Below are 24,169 nucleotides of genomic sequence, written 5' to 3'. Positions count from 1 at the left end.
ACACTGTGCCAAAATCCGCCATTCAGCTGAGTTGCGCCCACTCTTGCGGTTCAGCGATAGGCGGCTGCTACAGGACTCTCAAAATGGCGGCCGGCTCTTCGGATTTGGGCGTGGTCCACTAAAATGGCCCTGGGACACCTTGGAACTCGGACGCTTGTCGTGGCCATTCCACGAGCAATCATGGCAGCCGCTCCCCACCAGAAGCCTGCGGGAGTCGGGGGCCCCCAAGACTTTTGTAGAATCTTCAAGGCTGAGGGGACGCTTTCGAGAATGGGGCCCAAGCCCTAGCAGACAAGCGTCCGAGATCCAAGGTGTCCCAGGGCCATTTTAGTGGACCACGCCCAAATCTGAAGAGCCGGCCGCCATTTTGAGAGTCCTGTGGCAGCCGCCTATCGCTGCATCGCAAGAGCGGGAGCAACTCAACTACATGGTGAGCGAGACGCTGTAGTCGCAAGAGCGGGCGGTAAACAGCTGAATGGCGGAAGAGGCACAGTGTAGCAAAAGCGGGCGGAATGGCAACTGAAACGGTAAAGGGGTGCCCCACTACAGCGTGTCTTCAGGTCAAACGGATTGTGGGACAAGGTCCAGAATGGAAGAGTCATCAAAAGGCAAAAAGTTCCGCCGGACCCCTGGAGCCGGCCGCCTATGTCGGGGGCGATCTTAGGCCACACCAGGGCAACACGACTTGGGGAGGGGGCAGGAGCCAAGCGCCCCCTCCCAGTCCGCGCCACCACACCGTATGTTGAAAATCTGAAGCCATCGTTCTACAAACTCTCAACCAGCCTTGGATGGAAAAATCTTGAAGAATGTACAAACTGAAAACCAGTTTTTGTCTGCATAGCATCAGCAGCAACGCTTGCTATCAGAGTGCATGAGTTTCATGCTCGATCGATTGAGCTAGCCGGATCAGCAACAAAAAGTATAAAATAGTTATGTAAATAGTTATTTAATAAAATGTTTTACCCTGTTACTTTGCTGGTGTGTTGTATATATTTATAATATTTGCATAGAGTTTATCGTTATTTTGGGCGGGGTGGGTGGCGGAGCCGAGCTGTCTTGCAGCCATCATGGTGTGGAGCTCAGTTCATCTCACTAGTTTCGTATTTCTCATGAAGGGTTGTTCCTAATGTTTCTATTTTAGCGAGGTCAAAAAGAGATCCCATTAGTGGCCTACTGATTTTGCTCGATTACTTTTGTTTTTTTACACGATTTTTCACTATCTGCAAAGACTAAACAGAGTATTGCGACTCTGTGCTTGTTTGTAAATAGAGAATGAACCAAAGAGAATCAATTCTAAAACAGTAAATGCTTGGATAACAATCAATCAAATGGAGAGACAAGCAGGCACGACGGATTACAACGGGGGCAAAGGCCTGCGTTAACTACCCTTCACTATCTGCAAAGAGAGAGTACTACTAAGAGAAAAGAGGGGGGGGGGGCAGCGTTCAAAGCACATCAGCGTGCATAAACACGAAAATGTTTTTACCTATCACGTACTTGACATTTCACAGCTTTTGATATTTGCTATTAAAAAAACATTGAAATTCACTGAAAAAACCATAGGTTTTAGGCCATATATAGTTAGGGATTAGCATTTACAAAACCTTAATTTACTCGCACAAAACCATAGAAATTCGCATATATAGTTAGATGCAATAACTGTATATCGCGCACCCGCAATCCACTGCTGATCATGTCACATATTACATCATTCATGACATGATCAGTGACATCACTGATGACATCACTGATGACATCACTGATGACATCTCAAATGACATCACTGATGACATCACTGATGACACCTCTTCAGACTCTAATATAATCTTAGATACACTCAGAGTAAATAGACACTCATAGACTGTCACTCATCCATGGAGTTACTCACACACCTAGTCAGTCACTAATTACAATTAACATTATAAGTAATAACAAGCACATCTCAATTAATTCACACAATTAACACTATAAAATAACTTAAAACATTATAATATAACCAATATTAAAAATTACATTAAAACATAAATTACTTCCTACCCTACTCCCCTATCAACCCTCAACCCACTGATAAAAATGTACACACTTAACATATTTACAAGTTAATTGTTAATAATTAATATCTAATTACTATTTTTTAACCATTAACATAATTACCGATTAATTATTAATTGTTATTAATCAATTTAAAATTAATTAGTAATACATTCATTAACTTATTTCACAATATAAATGATTAAATATTAAATTATCAAGTAAACAAATAATACATTATTTAATTTCAATTAAATTACATCCCACCCTATTCCCATATAAACCCACAACCTGCTACAGAATTAAATTACACAAAAATGAATTAACATAAAATTCATTACTTTTGCTAAATTCAAACATACATTACAAAAATAATACAAACTTTTAACACATATACATATATGATATTGTGGAAATTGATAATTCTTACCTGCATTTCGATATTCTGCACCACTATATTTTTGCAATTTGATATTCTGTCCATTGTGTATAAAAAACGTGATATTCTGTCCAGTCGATATTTTTTTCCCGATATTATGACTAGTTACCATAGGTTTGTATTCAGAATGGAAAGGGGAAGCAAAACCCATTGGGTATGAGAAGAGAGAAAGGAAGAGGATCACTATAGGACACTTCCATTTTCCCTAGTCTGTGTTTAACCGGAGGTCAGGGATGAGATACTAAGTTGACCACGCGGAAAAGAGTTTAATCTGGTGGCGGTGTCTGCTAGACACCGCCATCTATATTATGATGGGGCGGACACATGCCATTCCGTGGCGGTGAAGGCATGTGGGAATCTCTTGCGGCGGCCTGTTGTGGGACCCAGGGACTCTGGGGGCTGGGGGGTGCACATGGGGGTACCTATGGTACCCCTCTGCATTCCAATGTACAACGTGACAGGCACCGCACGGTGCATGTCACGTTGTGCGTTGGAATGCATGACATGCATTTTTAGCACTGCGGCGGGCGGTGCTGAAATGTTAAATATGCGGGATGCGCCCGCCACTGTGGTGGACGCATTCTAATGGCCACCGCGGGACCCCAGCCCTAATGGCGGGTGGTCCCTTTTCACATCAGGATTGTCCTAATGAGCCCCTAAGTCAGACACTGCAGAAAGTAATTACAGCTGCTGCATCATCAGATTCATGACTGTGATGAATAGTATCTAAGGAAATGACCAAAACAATCTTGGTACCAAAGGAGGGACAGAAGCTTGACTGTTGGTGATTGAAGCAATTATGAGATTCCTAGTGTGCGGATAGTTGGGAATCAACATAAAGCGCATTGATTTTGGTATCTTAGGGGAGAAAGGAAATGGGTCTATAATAGATGGGCTGTTGGATCTAACGAAGGCTTTTTTTTTTAGTAAAGTGAGTATAGGTAATTGTTTCCAAATTTGAGGAACATGTCCATCAGATCATAAAAGATTATACAGGGTGGTGAGTTGAGGAATCATTCTAGGTGCAAATAGTTTCAGATTCTCGACAGGTGAAAGTTCGAATGGACAGCCAAAAGACAGTGCTTTCATTTTGCTAGAAATGTGTGTTCCTCAAAAAACAGAGAAAGAGATAAAGGTGTTCTCAGAAGATTAAAGGACAGTGATAGACTTTGTAGAAGAGGCAGATGAGGAGGGAGGATTATCGGAAGGCTTGTAGGACTGGAGTAGGTCAGAGATTTTGGGCTGTGTGTATGACCCTTTTTTGCTGCCGCATAGGGGAGATCCTCCCGTTTGCGACTTCAAAAAAAGGTAATGGCATGACCAAATGCTATATTGCGAGTCACTGACTCGCAAAATAGGATTTGCAACTCTCGCTATTAGGAAGGAGTGTCCCTTCCTAATAGCGAGACTCCATACCATTTACAATTTTTTTGTGACCACATTTGTGGCCGCAAAACACTCACAGTTTACCACCTACTTCAAGTAAGTGGTAAACCACTCTCAAACTGGAGGGGGACCCCTTCATCTTTGTGAGTATGCGAGAAAATACTTTTTTAAGAGCAGGAGGTGGTCCAAGGGATCGTGGACTGCCCTTAAAAAAATGAAACTGAAAAGTTACATTTTTCTTTTTTAAATGCATCCCGTTTTCCTCTAAGCAAAACGGGATGCATTAAAAAAAACAATTGCTTCATTAAAAAAGCCGTTACAGACATGGTGGTCTGCTGACCCCAGCAGGCCACCATCCCTGTGAGGGCTAGACATTCCCAAAGGGGTTGCAAATTGCGACTGCCTCATTAATATTCATGAGGAATGCCATTTGCGACCCCACTTGGAATTTCAAACAGTGTCTTGACGTAAATAATTAATTTACTCTCTTAATTTCTATGCAGGTAAGTACTTAATCAATGATAACTCAATCAGAAGGAAAGAAAACAGAGTCCGTGGTGTTAGAGTTTCTAAGGGTTTTATTCCTCATAAAGGAATCAGGATATCATGTTCTGACCACCACAGGGGTGTCAGAAGGGATAGATGAGCGCGCTCTCGTTTATTGACAATACATAGCTTATATACTTGATTTACATCATAAGGTTCAATGTAAGAGGCGTAACAGCTGAGAGAAGACAAGATAACAGTATACACGTGGTACCAATACATCATCAAGGGGCGTAAACTAGGCGTGAACTAGAGGTGTGTGCTAGAAACGTCACTGATAGGTGACGCAAGTGGGTGGCACCAAGGGGTGGTGCTAACAGAATGTTGCAATGTCAGCAGAAATCGGAAGCTTGGATGCGCGCGCAGCTGCATGACGTGTGATTGACGGGGTGCAGGGGTCTTGACATTTACACTGACGGAAAGAGACAGAAGTCTGGCATGTCAGATCAACTTGTACTTCTATCATATCTGATATCTGATGTTTAGGAACTATACTATCTGGGCGGAAAGGTCTCTAGGGTAGAGGCTGTTCTATGCTAACTGTGGATGCGTGTATGAGCGCCTAAGTGTCTACATATGAAGCGTGGGGCACGGGGCCTTCCATGGAAGCATGGCAACGGAGGCTATGAATTACTTGCATTAAGACAGATCGGCCCTTTTGTCTCTGCAGCTGGAGAGGATGTTTACAGGATCTAGTAGGCAGGAATGTATTCTCGGGGAGCGGAACAGATAACTCGAAGGTTATAGTCAGTCTTGGCAGAAAGCAGGCTTGAGCTGGGCGCGAGGGGCCGCGCTGAATGTAGGACAGAGTTCACGAGTACAGAGGTAGCCTGGGCAGAGTCAGGAGCCACAAAAGAGGTTCAGATGGCAGGAATTCAGGGCCTACTCTGGCTAGAGCAGGAAAAAGTGAAAAGTGTACTACAAAAAGACGGTGGCATAGCATACTTAGGAACGGACTATATAATCCATTCATGGTGCTTCTGAAAGAGGACAAGTTGACGGTGGACGCAAATGTATTTGCGTCTTCATAGCTGGCACAGGAGGGAAGTTACATGCACTTTAAGCTGGTACATGGAGTCGGTGGGGTACGCGCTAGGGAACACATCATGACCAAAATTTAATTTTCCTCATTCCCTCCTTGTTCCCTACGGACCCTTCATGAAATATCGATCCTCATGAATCGATCAGTCTGTTCTTGTAACATCATTTGTTCTTCTTTCTTTCGGTTACGTTTTGAGTGGAAACTAGAATGTTCAATACAAGAGGTGGCACACAGTCCACAGATCGCTGGCCCACACTGTAGGCACAGGCAGCAACTGAATACTAGGACTAGGCCAATGCCTAGGAAGGATAGGATCTTCCATCCCCAAGCTGTTAACGTTGTCCAGAACCAACCGGACCAAGTCCAGGTGCCTGGATTCTGATGTATCTGATTTGCAATTTTATGAAGACAGGTGATAGCTTGATATACAGATGGTGCATTCTGTGGAATGAAAACACAGCAGCTTGACCCGATGACCTTACAGGCTCCACCTCTATCTGCCAAGATGACGTCAATTACAAGACGATTCTGAAGGACAACAACCCGCATAGCGGACTGCTCTTCTGTTAAGTTACCTAAGGCGGAGGTAGTTTCATTTACTACGGCTTCAAGTGTTCTAGTTAATCTGCGTATTAATTTACTATTCTGGACAGGGCCTAAGAAGAAAAAGAATCCTTTATTAAAATCAGTGTACTGTTCCCATGCCGTTTCTGTGTAGTCGACAAGGGGGGCATCTCTTCTGGGTCTATTCTTTACTAGATTGCTATTTCTATGGTAATCAGAAGGGGCTAGAAAAACAGGTGGCAGAAGGAATGCAATGTAACAGGTACCATCCCAATCTGGAGGTAGGCGAATGTATGCGGTATGACCACAAACAAAGTAAGAATGACTGATAGCTTTGAAAGATGATTTTCCATCATCACTGAATTCGACCACAGTAGTGCATTTACTATGACCTAAGTGTACTGAACCTTTCTTCTTGATACATAATTCACCAGTGACTGGCAGTACTGACATAATAGGTAGAACTGGTGTGGCTTCGGATTCGACAGTAAGAATCATAAGGCTAATTGTATAATTACCTAATCCATATACTTCATTTTCTAGATCAGTTCCTATTCTAATGGGGAGTCCCTCCTTATCCGGGTAACAAACGTCTAGTAGGACCAAGTTCAGGTTTCCCCAAACCCAACCCCCATCGAAAACAGCAATGTCGGGATCTAAAGAATTAATTATCTTAAACCATGCTCCGCAGGAGCCATTGTGAGTGAACGGATACGGAAAGAGAGGCAGTGCTCCTTTGTAATTCTGGTAGGGAGGGAGTCGGCCACATATCCAGCAATTTGTAGCATTGTTAGTTTGATGAGAATGATGTAACATACTAATGAATGTATTGTTGCGCAGCGCGAGTCTGTAGGAAAGCTCATGAGGAGGTAACTCACTAAAAGTGTGTTCAGCAGAGACATTGTAAGCAGATTGTTCACGCTTGAAGATAGGATAGTATATAGGTAACAAGATGCTAGCAACAATAATTAATATACTGAGAATAAACATGATTATTAGTGTCACTATACAGTGACTACGAAGTGATTTGCAGTATGTTCTTTTCTTTTCCTCTCTCTCTCTAACTCGATCTAGGGGATACATGTCAGAAACTATTTAACCGATTCACCTAGGGGAGGACTTAAACAATTAAACTGTCTGACTTGCTAGATCGTAACTTCATACGGTATTGTTCTTGAGGAGTCTTTTCTTTCTTGACTTCGGTAAAGTCTTTGGGATCACAGTCTCTGGTGGGGGTGGGTGTGTCTTGTTCCGGTTTCAGTCCTGGGAATGTTTTGATATGGCTTAGGTGGACCCACCCCTTTCTGCCTTCCAATTTGACTGCGGTCTTTGTTGTAAGAAGAACGGTCTTCGGAGATTTCCAGCGGGGCTCCAACGGACTTTTCCTGTCGAAGTTTCGGACTAAAACAACATCTCCGGGGCGGACGTCATGCTCCTTCACATCGGTGTTGTCAGGGAAGGCTGCGGCAACCTGTGAACGACATGATTGGAGTGCAGACATCAAGGAGGCAAGGTAATCTGTCAACATATTAGAATCAACATCGGTTATCTTTTTAGGAATGGGCGTCCCCCACATATTCGGTGGTCTGCCAAAGACCACTTCGTACGGAGATAGCCCTGATCTCGAATGGGCGACCATTCTCATATAGAATAGTGCCACCGGCAGGGCGACTATCCAGTCGACCCCTTTGTCCTGACATATTTTGGCAAGGCGAATCTTTAATGTCTGATTATGCCTCTCAACAAGGCCTGCGGCTTCTGGATGTCGGACACAATGGAACTTCCACTGGTATCCCAATAACAAGGAAACTTCTTTCATTAGGGCAGACGAGAATGGCTGACCGTTATCTGAGTACACGACACGGGGCAAGCCGTACCGTGGGAAAAATTCACGAACCAACTGTTTGGCAGTGGTCGGAGCAGTGTAATCTGGGACTGGGTATGCTTCGGTCCAGCGGGACAGAGCACAGACAACTACGAGAACATATTTAAATCCTCGACAACGGTCCATCTGGATATAATCCATCTGGAGGACTTCAAAAGGGTGATCGGGAGGATGAAATCCACCTTGCTCTACAGGGACGCTTTTACCTGGATTGAACTGACAACAGATCATGCAAGTACGTACTTTCTGTTTTGCGGCTGCTCGTAAGTGTTTATTGTTCCAGAGATTTTGCAAACTGTCTAGCATTGCTTTCTCTCCCAGGTGGGCAGGACTATGTGCTGTATTTATCATGACTTGAACCATAGAGTCAGGGAGAAACCATGTAGATTTTCCCTTCGTCATCCAACCTTGATCTGTCTGGATCCCTCCTAGTTCGGTCCATTTCTTTATTTCGTCTGCAGTAGCATGTGTCTGAATGTCAATAACATCTAGTGTGGGATCCCTGACTGTCATGCAGTTTGTCGGATCTGTTATCTTTGTCGTGTCAGTTGTCTGAGTGTGAGTCAGTGCTGTATGTTTTGCTGTCTGATCTGCCAGGTCATTACCCTGGGAAACAGAATCTGTGGCTTTAGTATGTGCTTTACACTTCATGACTGATATGGCTGAAGGCAGATGTATTGCTTCTAGCAGTGCTTGAATGAGAGGACCATGCTGTATCTTTGTACCATGAGAGGTCAGAAAACCTTGTTCTTGCCAGAGCATGCCGAAGTCGTGTACGACTCCGAACGCATAACGGGAATCTGTGTATATGTTAACATTTCTGTTCTTCGCTAGAATACAGGCTTGGGTCAGAGCGATGAGCTCTGCTGCTTGGGCAGACAATGTATCAATACGATGTGTTTCTTTAACTTCAGTTTCAGTGGTCACGGCATACGCGGCCACTAACTCTCCTGTACTTGTTCTCATGCATGAACCATCCACATAAAGTGTCAGGTCTGGATTTGTCAATGGAACATCTGTTAAATCTCGTCTGGGCTTTGTTACTGCATTAATAATCTCTATACAATCATGTGGAGCTGGATCTGTCACAACTGTAGGTAACAATGTTGCTGGATTCAAGATACTGCAGCGTCTGATTTCTATGTGTGGCTGGAATAATGTCAATTCGTAACCTGTCAGTCGTGCTATAGTCAAGTGTTGAGTCTGGGTTCTGTTTAACAGAACCTCTACAGAATGTGGAACTTGTACTGTTAACTGATGACCTAAAACAATTGAGTCGCTTTGTCTGATTGCTAACGCTGTTGCTGCTACTGACTTTAAGCATGCAGGGAGTGCCTGTGCTACTGAATCCAATGTGCTTGAAAAATAAGCGCAAGGCTTATGTGAACCTGCTTGATCTTGAGTGAGGACAGACAATGCTGTACCGTCACGTTCTGTAACAAAAAGTGTAAACGGTTTGCTGTAACATGGTGTCGCTAAAACTGGTGCTTGGCATAAAGCTTTCTTTAATTCCTCAAAGGCTTGTGTGTGTTCCTGAGTCCAAGGGAGGACAGTCGAAGTTGCTGCCTCCTGTGTCGTTAACTGGATGAGTGGTTTAGCTAGAAATGCATATTGAGGAATCCATTGTCTGCAGTACGAGGTGAGGCCTATGAAGGCCCGCACTTCTTTTTGTGACTGGGGTCGGGGCATGTTTACAATTAACTGAATGCGATCGGGAGTGAGCTGTCTCCCCACTTTGGACAGCAAGTGACCCAAGTACACAACTTGCTGAACACAGAATTGTAGCTTCGAAGGAGACACCTTGTGTCCCTTGTCGGCCAGAAAATGCAAAACTATCAGAGATGCTTGTTCACATTCGGGCTCACTTCGTGCGGTGATCAGTAGATCATCGACGTACTGTAGTAAAGCGGTATTAACTGGCATTTGGATACAATCTAGTTGTCTTTTCAGTGCTTGACTATAGATGCTGGGGCTTTCTGTAAATCCTTGAGGTGCGCGGGAAAATTTGAAACTTCGTCCATTTAAACTGAATCCGAAGAGATATTGGCTCTCCGGGTCAATGGGTACACTGAAGAAGGCGTTCTTGAGATCGATTACAGTAAAGAACGTTGCTTCTGAATCAATGGCAGTTAACAGGGAGGAGATATCGGGGACCACAGGATACTGTGGTACAATGCATTTGTTCAGTTCTCGAAGATCAATCACCAGCCGGTATACTGGCGGTGCATTGCGGTCTGTACGTTTAAGAATTGGAATGATGGGTGAATTACAGATATTGGAGTCGGTCTCTACGACCACTCCCTGGGCGATAAGCTCTTCAATGATTTTCAGTAAAGCCACTACAGCATCGGGTGGTAACTTGTATTGTCTGATTCTGGGTAAAACAACTCCTGTCTTGAGTGTGACACGGTATGGTGTGATATGCATACAACCTACATCTGCTGGGCCTTTTGCCCATAAGTGATCTGGTACATTTTTCAATCTGACATCAAAGTCACGTAGAACATAATGACCCTTGAAATCCCGTAGAAAGAGTCTGACTCCCTCCGGGGAACAGCAAATTATAGCTCCTAGAGCCTTCAGTGTTTTAATTCCTAACAGATTTTCGGGACATGATTTCGTAAGTAACAAATCTGTAACTCGAGATAATGGACCCACAGCTAGTGGTACTGGTTCTGATACTTCATTTACAATAGGTTGTCCTGAAAAACCAAGGGAAACATTCTGTGAGCCTGAGAGGGGTGCCCCTGGAACTTCATTATGACTTATAGTAGTGCGACTTGCCCCTGTGTCAATTAAAAACTTTCTGTCTTTTCCTAATACGTGACTATGTACATAAGGACCTTCTTGATCTACAGGAATTTCAATAAGAGGCAAATCACTTTCCCTCCCTAGGCTGTTTCATGTATAACGCTGATAATCTGGGTATGCCGACTGGGCATACTGGTACATCTGTTGTGATACTTGTCTAGTTGCGGCAGCGGGCTGTGTCTGAGCATGCTGTGGCTGCGGTACTGCTACTGTCTGTACTGTATGGGACTGATCATGCATAGGCTGTGTATTCTGCATTGGCTGTTCGTTCTGTGAGGTCTGTTGATGACCTTGTTCATGTCTAGGCGGACGCGGTCTTTCTTTAGTTTTACCTGTCTCGATGTTATGTTTCAGGACTGGGCATTCATGTACGTAGTGACCTGGCTGCTTGCAATAATTACATGTCCCTTTAACGGGAGCGGCAGAATGATTGGTCTGGGCCCCACCTTTTCTATGACCCTCGGCTGGAATTGTCTGAGCTACTAACATTTTCATTTTCGTGTCTTTCATACGTTTCTGTTCCTGATCTTGTTCTTCCCTAATTCTATTCTGGTGATATTGTAACATTTGTAACATCTGTGATGGCGTATTTGCCTGCCAAGTACTTTCAACCTTGTACACTCTATTTTTAACTAGTGGTAGGGCGTTCTCTACTAATTTTGTTACAAAAAGATGTGGATATGACTCGCTACTAGTTTTTAGGCCACTATTGATAATGAAACATTTCTTGAATCTTGAATAAAAGTCACTAGTATCTTCATCTTGTTTCTGTTTACAGGACGAGATGGCGTCCCAATCTTCCTTTCGAGTTGTCAATAATCTTGGCAGAACCTGTACTATTAAACCTGGTAATGCTTTAGTCAGATCCCCAAGGCCTAACCCTGGGACTCGTTTCTTTTCTTCGTCTTCTATTTCTGCCCATGCTATCTTTGACTCTCCCACTTCCCAATCCTTCTCCTTTAATTTCTCGTAAATGCCCGTGGGCAACAGTACTTTTAACATTTTCATAATATCATCATACGTGTAATCTCCCATCAGTAACATGTCTTTAAGCTCTCTGTGAAAACCCGCAGGGTCTTTATCATGGCACGGAACTAATTTCTTCATTTCTAATAGCTCTAACTTAGTCAGTGGTGTGTGAACATACACACGTTTCAGGGTATGATCCTCACCCATAACTGGATGTACTTCTCGTAAGGGATTCTGACTTTCAATGCCACCACCGCATTGCATGTGGTACATTTTTCTTTCTGGAGGCGGGGCGGGAATATATTCAGAGCTCAGGAAGGTGTTATACTTACGTCGTTGTTCTAGAATTATTTGTATTAATTTGGTACTAAAACCTCTCCATCTATCCATGAGTAGTGCTTCCAATGTTTCGTGTAAGGGACCTGGATCAGAATTATTATTTCTGAATTTGATGAGGAGGTGCTGAATCATGTATACACCTGCTATTTTCTGCTCTTCCGGGGAAAGGTTCAAGAATGTCTGCACTAACGTGTCATCATTATATATGTCTGGGTTTTCGGCCCACAACACGGCTGACCGGGCTAGTTCCTGTTCATCCATAGAATTGAGTACATGGTACCCTACTCGATCTCGAAGCCTTTTATCAGTTTCCTGGAACTGATGCTCAGAAGAATTCGGATTTGTTAAAGCAGAGAAAAGGACTCTCTTGCTCTCCGGACGGACACCTTTCCTAAGGTAGTTTCCCCTACCTACATATGCTATAATGTCTGTAGACTTTCCTGATGTTTCATCTTCATCTTCCTCCTCGGAGGAAGTTTTATCATTTTCTTCCTGATGTGCAGTTAATACTGCCTTTCTAATTTTCTGGGACATAGTGGCTATGCAAGTCCCCTTGTCATGTTTTGCGTCTGCTATATTTTGGCCCCACTTGTTCAATGCGTCTAACTCACTTTGATCTGTCCCGGGCCTGTCTCGTTCTCTTATCACACAATTAATGAAGAATCGTAATATCTGTTTTTGAATGTCAACTTTCTGTTTATACATGGCAGCTTTGACACTGTCGGGGTCTTTCCCTGTCTGTATGAATTTGTATAGTCTGTCGAGAGCTTCCTGCATTCCTACACAGCATAGCAAGTTATCGGTGGCAGATCTTAAGCGCAGTGATGCTAATACCATTAGATCGTCTTTTCCGGGTACTGGATCATATCTGCAAAATGACATCCTATCTTTGAATGCCTCAAGCCGGGGTGAGTAGGGAGACTGGAAAGGATTCTGTTTGTCCTTTAAATGCAATCTGTGTGTCGGTGGCGGGGTCTGTAGACCCGCTGTCGCACCTCCTGAGGCGGATGCTTGGGCATTATCTCTCCGCGGAGTCTGTATCTGGACTTGAATCTGTCTTTTAGTAAGATCAGGTAGTACTGGTTTCGGTAGATCCATCTTGAGTGGAGGAAGTGGCGGAGGTGGCGGAACAGGGGAGGTCTGTCGCGGTACCGGCGGAACATTATCTGGGGGCGCAGTGCCACCCCCATCCCTGTCAGTAGGCAGGGCACGAACAGGCAGATTGGTGTAAGCTGGTGCTACATCCTCTAGATACGAATTCAGGAATATGTCTTTAGTAGTTTTATGCATTACTTTAGTTGGAACTAATGGTGTCGGTAAGTTTTTCGGTATCTCTGATTCAGTTTCGGATGTGCCATCTGCGACGAGATACATACCGTTTACAAGATTATTTCGGGCACGGTCTATTTGTTCTGTCTTTACTCGGATCCCTTCGGTAACTAATTCGTTTTCTCGTTCTTTATCTGATTCTTTAAGTCTGTCTTCTCTACGGAGTGCTTTGTCAGCACGCTTACGTGATTCCTTACGCCAAAACTCTATGGCGTCCTTCTGGGATTGCCTAGCTTTCTTTTTCCATAATGCTTCTTCTACCCTCATGATGCACTCAGCATCCCACGTTCCGGTAACAGGCCATCTGTGTCTCTCATCTAGGTGCTTGGTGTAATCGGCCCATAAATCTAGATATAATATGGCATCTATGCCGTGTTTTTGATACATAAAATTGCCTGGAGTGTCCCTAGGGGGGATAGGAATTTCTTCCTCTAGTAACCCTTTCCTAGTTCCGATCTGTTTTAACTTGCTGAGGAACGGCATCCTGCTTACTTGCTACTGAATGCTAGATCTTTATTCCTTGATACTCTTTAACAGCTATATTATATAAAAACACAATAATACACGTTTAAACAGTCACATTCATACCACAACATTAATCACATGAAAACATTAAAGACATAGCTAACTACCCCCTACACTGAATGTACCGCTCAACGGTACGGATACACTGGTGTAACAGTGCAGAAATTCGGAAGACTTGATATACTGCTAAACAGTACAGATACACTGCCTAGAAACAGTGCAGACCGGACTTGCGTACCCAAACCCGTCTAGATACGACCCAGCAATGGTACTCACCGGGAAGCACGGAAACAGAAGGCCTCGGAAAACTCGACTGGACTCGACTCGGAACTTCGGAAAACTTCGGAGAACTTCGGAAAACTTCGGAAAACTTCGGAAAACTGGTGGGCCTCTTCACACCTCGGACCTTGCTTCTTTCGGCTGGGCTCTGGTCGGGATCCTCCGCACTCCTCACCGCCTCGTCTGGGCACTGATCGCAGTCTTCGTCACCTCCGTGGGTCAGAGGGGGATGCAGGAAATCCTGCCAGTACACGTGTGGTCCGTCTAGCTGATGGCAGGGGACACGGATTGCAACGCACCTTCCGGCGCGTGAGGTGGGGGAGGGGTCCCTGTTCGGGCGCCAAAATGACGTAAATAATTAATTTACTCTCTTAATTTCTATGCAGGTAAGTACTTAATCAATGATAACTCAATCAGAAGGAAAGAAAACAGAGTCCGTGGTGTTAGAGTTTCTAAGGGTTTTATTCCTCATAAAGGAATCAGGATATCATGTTCTGACCACCACAGGGGTGTCAGAAGGGATAGATGAGCGCGCTCTCGTTTATTGACAATACATAGCTTATATACTTGATTTACATCATAAGGTTCAATGTAAGAGGCGTAACAGCTGAGAGAAGACAAGATAACAGTATACACGTGGTACCAATACATCATCAAGGGGCGTAAACTAGGCGTGAACTAGAGGTGTGTGCTAGAAACGTCACTGATAGGTGACGCAAGTGGGTGGCACCAAGGGGTGGTGCTAACAGAATGTTGCAATGTCAGCAGAAATCGGAAGCTTGGATGCGCGCGCAGCTGCATGACGTGTGATTGACGGGGTGCAGGGGTCTTGACATTTACACTGACGGAAAGAGACAGAAGTCTGGCATGTCAGATCAACTTGTACTTCTATCATATCTGATATCTGATGTTTAGGAACTATACTATCTGGGCGGAAAGGTCTCTAGGGTAGAGGCTGTTCTATGCTAACTGTGGATGCGTGTATGAGCGCCTAAGTGTCTACATATGAAGCGTGGGGCACGGGGCCTTCCATGGAAGCATGGCAACGGAGGCTATGAATTACTTGCATTAAGACAGATCGGCCCTTTTGTCTCTGCAGCTGGAGAGGATGTTTACAGGATCTAGTAGGCAGGAATGTATTCTCGGGGAGCGGAACAGATAACTCGAAGGTTATAGTCAGTCTTGGCAGAAAGCAGGCTTGAGCTGGGCGCGAGGGGCCGCGCTGAATGTAGGACAGAGTTCACGAGTACAGAGGTAGCCTGGGCAGAGTCAGGAGCCACAAAAGAGGTTCAGATGGCAGGAATTCAGGGCCTACTCTGGCTAGAGCAGGAAAAAGTGAAAAGTGTACTACAAAAAGACGGTGGCATAGCATACTTAGGAACGGACTATATAATCCATTCATGGTGCTTCTGAAAGAGGACAAGTTGACGGTGGACGCAAATGTATTTGCGTCTTCATAGCTGGCACAGGAGGGAAGTTACATGCACTTTAAGCTGGTACATGGAGTCGGTGGGGTACGCGCTAGGGAACACATCATGACCAAAATTTAATTTTCCTCAGTCTGAGAAACTGTTGTACATCCCAATTTACGAGCCGCAAATTGCGAGTTGCAAATGCAACACAATTTGCAAGTCGCAAATTGGTGGGTCATACATCTGGCCCTTTGTCCTGGAAAAAAAGTCAAGAAGACTAGAACCCACAGTTTGCCATGGTTCATACAATTACAATACTAATTTGTTCTGGTGTTGCAAATGACAGTTTTTAAAAGCCACCCAGAAACTTTTGGTAGATAAATATGTACTATGTCATTGTGGTGATAGGAGCAACCCCCACTTATGCTTTTGTCTTTTACACCACGGTTTGATCTCATTAAGAGAGGAAATAAACCACAACGCTAAGTAATTAGCTGAATAGTTATTGAAAAATCTAGAACAGTGGTGATAACACATCATAAGTTGAGTTGCTGATGTCACATTCAAAGGTCAGAATAGGAGATGGGATGGAAAGTGTCACTGTGACCTTCTCTATCGAAACACATATCCAGATTCTCAAAGATGAGGATTTGAGACAACAGCAGGTCTGGGATGAGGTGAAGAGGATGATCAGTGCACACCAGCACATTTGAAATACAGTGGGCGAAGGATGGGAGGCAAATATTAAGTCCAGCATGCGACCTTCTATGTGGATGGGTCCATTTATGTATTAAGCAAGATTACGATTTTGACCGTGTAATAGAAGTTTGCTATTGATATTGGCAGGGTCATCGACTTGGATATTGAAGCCGCCTAACAAAAGGAAACTATTGGCGTAGTGAAGAGATATACTCCAGGAGTGCATGAGCAAAGTAGCTCTTGTAAGTGTGGGGTGGAAAATATAGCAAAGTTTGTATTGTAGATTTGGAAGAACAATTATTTTTATATTGACAAGAAAAGTTGTTTTATAAACTCTAGTCAATCAAGATTTGTACTGTCAGACTATATGGGTGAAATATGAGTGAACCCACACATTGCGTGTTTGAAAAGATACAGGATGGTAAACAAGTCCTTACTCACCATTGCTAGCCTGTCCTAAGCTGCAAAGCATGCAAACACAAAGAGAAACAGGGTATGAGACAATGATGACTGCACCTATCATCCAGTGGGGTTATACTCAATCCTATTCTTAGGGTGCTAGGTGTCAGGATTCGTCCGAACTCCTCGGGATCAGAGTGATGCTTAAAGGGATCCACCTCCTGACTTCCCCACACTCTGAATAGTGATTAACACACAGAGCACAGAGGTAATCAAGTGAGGGAAAGGAAGGTAGGGGGCAGCAGTGGAAGGGACACCAGAAACAAGAAAGTACAATGATTAGACACACCCTAAAACGTAGCTACTCTTGTCAATTCTCGCTAGGTATAACACACACCTAATTTGTTCAGCTCTGGAGATGGACCCTTCCTTACGTCTCAAAAAACAAGATGCTTGTGTATGCAGGTAGTAACTTCCTAGAACGCCAAAACAAAGATTAGAGGCACTATCATGGAATATTATACACACCAATCAACACAGGTATGCCACATTCGTACCAATGCCCGCGCTCTCCCTAAGTTTAAATGCGAACAGAACCCAACTCAATACTGGCTTGAGAAAACGGATAAAGTCATGAGAATAATGGAAGTTCGAAAATTCCCACATCAAAGTAAGATTGAAAACTGGTCAAAAAACAAGTCTTTGTTCAATAATAGCTTAATCCATCTTTAAGCGCACAATTCACAAAGAAGGCAGTCTATAACGTAGAGAGAATCAAAAGGAAAATCTGTGGTTGCACCTCCAGCCAGGATATGACGGCTTACCATACCCAAGGAGTCTTCCCCCAGATACGGAGAGAGTCGAAGAAAATAATCCAGAAAATGAACACGAGCCACGCCGGGCTCGGTAAATCTGTTTCCTCGCAGCAGCTGCTAGCTGGGAATAAACACAGTCTCCTACTCCGCCGAGCAGGAATTTGGAGCCAATACCCTTAGGCTCCGTCAGGGCAAAGCTTCCTAGCCGAGAAACAATCAATAGTGGGTCAAGGCAGACGCGAAACCAGAAGGCGTCTCGATTCTACACAGTATTAGAGAAGTACTAATAATCACGTACAACTTGCTTCCTCGTCACGTGGTTTAAATAGAATCCAGTTCTTCCCAGAAAGCCTTCTGGGTATTGTAGTCCAATGTCAAAAAACGAGGTAGGCGCCGATGTCAATTCCTGACACTAGGGATCTGAGGCTCAATAACCCTAAACCCCCTAGGATGTGATATCCTACAAATGCTAAGTTAAACAATATGATCCAGCACTCCAAACAATGTCCATCAAATATAATATTTAGTGAAAAGAAGTTTCAAGTCCATTCAGCAGATCTTGTTTCAGTTTTCTTTATTTAATTTCTTCTTAAAACGACTGTAGCCAACGCGTTTCGTCCCAAAGGATTTCTTCAGGGCAAATGTAATATAGAGAACCTTTCTTTAAGCTCATCAAACTTAGGGCATGAAGATAGTCGCTCCCTCTCAGAACAACCTCCTGTAAGATCTTGTATGCTTTCACGGATTTAGAATAGTCATGAACGAATGGACCGCATGATGAGAGGACTTTCACGCTGAAACACAAATTGCGATAGGCCAACACTAAGAGCCTTACAGGGATAGATGATTTACCTTGGATCCTGAACCAATAGGGAGCACGTTCATGACTATTCTAAATTTGTGTATTTGTGTATATATTTCCCATTTCTAGTTTCACAGAAATATTTATTTTTGGACATCTATAGAGCAGTCACAGTTAAAAATGGAACAGCATTCAAAATGTTTTTCATCGTTTGCTACTGGTTCTCCTAGAATCAGTATAAGTTTCCTATTGAATAATGTTCAGTTTTTGGATATTTTGGCAATTAAGCAATCTACACTTTTACCATATTTCCACATCGGATGCAATGAGATTTAGTGTCCTCATTTGTGAATGTGTCCAGCCGATCCATATCAATTTATTACTACATTAGCCTGCTAGACATGTCAACTAAAGCAAAGGGAATCAATGACAGTCAGGATTCTCAGTCCTGTTATGGCATCGCTGTCCTCAATTCCTTAGACCAGTCAATTCGACATTTTAAAATCATCTCTATAGGATTCTGCCCAATTTGGTTATATAAAGTTGAAATCAGAGAAAGATAAAGGGATCCTTTGAATGGCTGTCTAGTATTAGATAATGTATAGAGGTTTGTATATCTACTAAAGGAGTTCTCATAAAATATTTGATCGCTGTGGCCAAGATATTGCTATGCCCACTAAAGTGGCTGATGGTAAACTGCACTGAAGTCTGGCGCTAGGACAATTTTCATAGTGGTGCTGGTCTGTCTCATCAGTTCTCTAAAATGGCAAACCTTCAGGAAAATATTGGTGTTGAAAGCCATTATTTTAGTAAATTTGAGATACCCCTTCTGCAGCATGGGGTAAAGCCTCATATCCATTTTTGTGTTAAAACAAGGCCCAGAGGTACAATTTAGACTGAATATATATTTTGCCATTTTATATAGCGCGAACACTACTCAATGGCATTGGAGCACTTTACATAAACACCATACTACATTTCACAAGGTCAGATTCATTTTATGAAAAGCACAGGAGATTAGGGGCCCGATGTAGGTAATCCCAGATTACCACTTCTTAAATACCGAATCATACCGAATCGGTATTTAAGAACTGGCACTGGGGATGTAGGTATTTTTACCTAATTGATTACCGAATCGGTAAGATTCGGTATTTACCGATTCGGTAATTAACGAATCGGTATTTGGCATTTATTCCTATGGGCCTTGAAGCCCATAGGCATCAATGGCAAATACCGATTCGGTAATTACCGAATCGGTATATACTGAATCCTGCCAGGGGGAACAGGGTGTCACTTTGACACCCTGTAGCACCCCTGTTTTTGGCTTATGTGCAATGTGACACACATACATGCCCTTAGGGCATGTATGTGTGCCACATGGCACAGGTGTACATGCACAGATGTGCATGTACACAGGAATTCCTTATTTACCACCCAATTGTATTGGGTGGTAAATAACGAATTCTTAGAGGCCTCTAGCACTGTCAACAGTGCTACCTACATTAGAATTTACAGATTCAGTATTTTTACCGAGTCTGTATTTACCGATTCGGTAATTGTACCGATTCGGTAAATACAGAATCAGTAACAATACCGAATCTGTAAATAAATGTCTCCTACATAGGAAAAGGCATTTACTGGTCGGTAACGGCCGAATTCGGCCGTTACCGACCGGTAAATGCCTTCCTATATCGGGCCCTAAGTGATTTGTTCAGAATCAAAGGACATTGAGCCACTATCAGGATTCATGAACCTGGTATCAAGACTGACATATCAATATGTTAAAATTTTGTGGGCAACTAGAATATCATGAAGCTAAGCATACAGCGATTAGGGTAGGTTTACTCTACTTAACATCTCAAATGTGTACCTTGAGGATATATATCTTCAAGATCTATAGATTTGAAGTTAAGAAGATGAAATCTATACTTAGCAATGTATATTTACCTTCATGCTATCCTGTTTGCCCATATTTTGGCCATGGTAATTTGGGCATGTCTATAGACATGTCATGTCTATATTTTTCTACTCAATATACTTACATACAACACTCCCAAGTTGGCTAGCCATTCAAGGAAAAAGGATTGAAGTGGAATTTGGTTGATGAGGTTCTTTTCTACTGTTACCTGTGTTGGTTTCTCAATGTTGTTCATCTTTGTCCTGAAAATTCTGCTATCATGATTTAAACCTACACATTCTAAGTAGTTTATAATGTTTAGCAGCTCAATTCTTTCATCTTCACTGGAGCCTGTACTTGTGAAAGGAAGAGCAGAATTCTTTGTGCTTCCCATAGTAGTTCGGAGAAGATTCTGTCACAATTCATATAATACTCCAATTGAAATTTTTGCCTCACACCATTTAAAATATATGTAATTTTAAAATTATGTTTTTTTTTTCAAATCAACTTCTCCCAAAGCTGAGGTTCATGTTTCTATAAGTTTAATTCCTCTTTTACATCTACAAATAATGTTTTCAAATTCATACCACCCATTCTGTTTTTGACTCTTGTGATTTAAATTCCAAGATACATCAAACTTTCTTGTGCCAATCTAAAGGGACATGCTATGACTATCGAAAGGGTCATGCTATGACTATCTCGTCCATTTGAAATAATCATTTCTACTGCCTTTCCCCAATTTACTTTATATCAGTATATCTCCCTGGACCTGTTTCAATAATAGGAAGGTGCACCAGGAAAGAGATAAAGGTGCTCTCAGAAGATTAAAGGACAGTGATAGACTTAGTAGAGTAGGGAGATGAGGAGGAAGGATTACCGGAAGGCTTGTAGGACTGGAGTAGGTCAAGGATTTTGGGCTGGATGTATGACCCTTTTTTGCTGCCGCATAGGGGAGATCCTCCCTTTTGCGTCCGTAAAAATATGTAATGGCATGGCCAAATGCTATTTTGCGAGTCACTTACTTACAAAATAGCATTTGCGACTCTTGTTATTAGGAAGGGGTGTCCCTTCCTAATAGCGAAACTCAATGCCATTTACTATTGTTTTGCGGCCGCAAACACTCACAGTTTACCACCTACTTCAAGTAAGTGGTAAACTAGTCGCAAATTGGAAGGGGTCCCAAGGGGACCCCTTCATCTTTGTGAGTATGTGAGAAAATATTTTTTAAGAGCAGGCAGTGGTCCCAGGGATCACTGCCTGCCCTTAAAAAAGATGAAACTGAAAAGTTTAATTTTTCTTTTTTTAATTTTTCCCGTTTTCCTATAAAGAAAATGGCATGCATTTAAAAAAAAGAAAAATTGCTTCATTAAAAAAGCAGTCACAGACATGGTGGTCTGCTGACCCCAGCAGGCCACCATCCCTGTGAGTGCTAGACATTCCCATGAGGCTCAGGGTCAAAACGGATTTGCAAATAGCTGGGTCTGAACTGAGATGGCAAAGTGAGCTAAAGAATGATGATGGATTCAACTCAGATCTGTGACTGGGTTGAGTGTCTGAAAAGTTTCAACCCTCCGTGTTTGCTTTGTTCGCCCTAAGTTGGCAGGGTATGCCCAGGCGTGGGTCCCTTGCTAACTTTGCCACTGGATTCAAGCTAGCCTGGCTGATGAAGGCTGTTACCCAGAAACCGGTCCCAGGATGCTTGTTTCTAGTTCAGGAAAGACCTGGCTTGGCAGTTCAGGCTGGACTGTTCCCATGAGGCACAGAGTCAAAACTGATTTGCATATAGCTGGGTCTGAATTGAGGTGGCAAAGTGAGCTAAAGACTGATGATGGATTCAACCCAGATCTAATAGTGACTGGGGGTGAGTATCTGAAAAGTTTCAGCACTCTGTCCATCATCTCCTTGTGCTTGCTCAGGCTCTAACTAAATACATGAACTCTTTAACAGTGAAACTTAGAGCCTTCTCTTAACCCGTTTACCGCGGCGGCAATACCGAGGTAGTGCTCGCGATGGCCATTGGCTGACTGGCGCACTTAAGGGGTTAAAAAGTCATGCTTATATTCTTGAAATAACTCTTTCGATTCACTCCTTGCACTTTTTAAAATGAAACTTTCAGCATCACTTGTTGGTATTTTGGGGGTTTAGACAGGACATACTAGGCGGTGGAACTTGTGTTGGACAGCCCTAGAATGATCTTTTTTAATGCATTAGAACTGTACTTAATTTTCAAAAATAAAATCTCACATTTCCAGTGGCTTTCCATTGGCTTTCTTAATGTAACTGATCTGTACATAAGTATAGTGATCCTGATCTTAAAAAAGAAGACCACATGTATATAAATGTAAATTGGTTGACAGACTGGCTCTGTTTTGAAATAAAATCTTTTGGAACTAGAAGGACTGGTGTGTGCAACTAAAATTTGCTAAACAATTGACTTTTTGGCCTTGGGTCCGGCCCGTAGTCTGCACCCGCTGCTGAGTGCTCTGGCAATCTGCCACAGTGTTGTTGAATGTATATAAATGTATGTAATTATACAGTGGCATCAGTAGTGTTCTAAGTAACCCTCATAGAAACTCAATTTTGCTGGGAGGTGTTCATCATCCGGTGATTAAGTTATTATCCTTGTCCCTCTTCTGGTCTGTGGAGCCTTAACTTGGTGGTATAACACGTTTGTAACACCACCTATTCCTCATGCAGCTCTCCTAGTGCTTCTTGGTTCAGCTCTATGAGTTTTAGATTTTTCCCAAATGAATACATTTTTCGTTTGGGGTGAACTCAACCAATTACATACTAGAAACCTAATTTGCCCAGGTATGTATTACCCTTTGGATGTAAGGCGCTCCATTGTTTTGTAGCTTAGTTCATGGTCTATAAGTGATAAACATGTACTCATTCGATGCTCATTTGGTGTGGGTATGGTATGGAACTCATAAGCATACATCCGCTGTAACACCCATCGCCCCTGCTAGTGGGTGCATAATTACACGTGCATTTGGGATGAACCACAGGATCTTTTTCTAACCCTCAGGACACCATTTTCCCAGAAACTTTGGCCAATGCTTACCTAGTTCTAATCTGTTGGTGTAGGTTCTGAAAGGCAGGGCTGAGCGAGTTGAGCTCTGCTAGCTTTCGTTAACAATTCATATAGTGATGTATCGGTAGCATTTGACCGCCGTTTGATTAATCTTTAACAAAATATATAATTAATCAAACTGTAACATGAGCGGTGTTTCTGATGCCATGTATCAGCAGTGACGTACATCTATTGACATCTGTCTTCATTCTTCATTGCAGTTCAGCTGAAGGATAGCTTTGAATCCCACACCTTCTTCTTCCTGGTGTTTGACTTGTAAGTATGCTCCTGTACCTATCCGTCTGTCTATAGTCATCTCCGCAGTCACTCTTTTCAACTCTTTACCAAAAACATCCTTGCTTGTACATTCATTTATGTAGCTTGTATGTTGCACTGTAACTAGAATTGTCTTAACACCACCCACGTCCAGCTCAGGAAGTCACAGTGCGTAAGGGTCGTTAATTAGGAGCGCCAAGGAAGGGTTTGAGGAAGATTTACATGTTTTGAAGGTACATTGTGTAGTATCATGGTTGTCCCCATTCCCTGGATGTCTGAACAGTGTCTGGAATGTTGAGAGTGAATGGTGTAATAGAATGTTGGTGCATGGCCTGCAGGAGGCTTAGAAATGGGGAAAGGTGGATAGGGGATGGTGCTACTTGCCTCTGTTGTAACCCCAGAGCCTAAGATGAAATCAAGAATTGACCTCTTAGTTGAGTGACTCCAGACTCCACTAACGACAGCACATTTACAGTCCCCTTTCTTCTTGACCTCCAGGACCAGAGCCAGGGTTACTCACCTCCTGCATGTTGGGTACCGTGGCTTGGAAGGAGGGTTTATAGCATTGTTTTGTAGCCGAAGAGGTGGGTCTTCAGGGCTTGTCTAATGCTTATAAGTTTTTGACGACAGCTTGGAAGGAGAACTTTCGGC

The 24,169-nt window shown here is 43.0% G+C and overlaps 1 protein-coding gene across 1 annotated transcript in view; it reads left to right on the top strand.

The window, feature by feature from the left end:
- LOC147729732 (phosphorylase b kinase gamma catalytic chain, skeletal muscle/heart isoform-like) overlaps positions 1-24,169 on the top strand; it is a 229,995-nt gene that overhangs the window by 77,228 nt on the left and 128,598 nt on the right. The window contains exon 4 of the mRNA XM_086954616.1: positions 23,464-23,518. Coding sequence (XP_086810742.1) covers positions 23,464-23,518 — 55 coding nt within the window. The remainder of the gene's footprint in view (positions 1-23,463; positions 23,519-24,169) is intronic.

Source organism: Lissotriton vulgaris, chromosome 2_1, assembly GCF_964263255.1.
Source record: "Lissotriton vulgaris chromosome 2_1, aLisVul1.2, whole genome shotgun sequence".
NCBI lineage: Eukaryota > Metazoa > Chordata > Amphibia > Caudata > Salamandridae > Lissotriton > Lissotriton vulgaris.
Note: the sequence above shows the minus strand (reverse complement) of the source record. Positions and strands in the feature narration are given on the sequence as shown.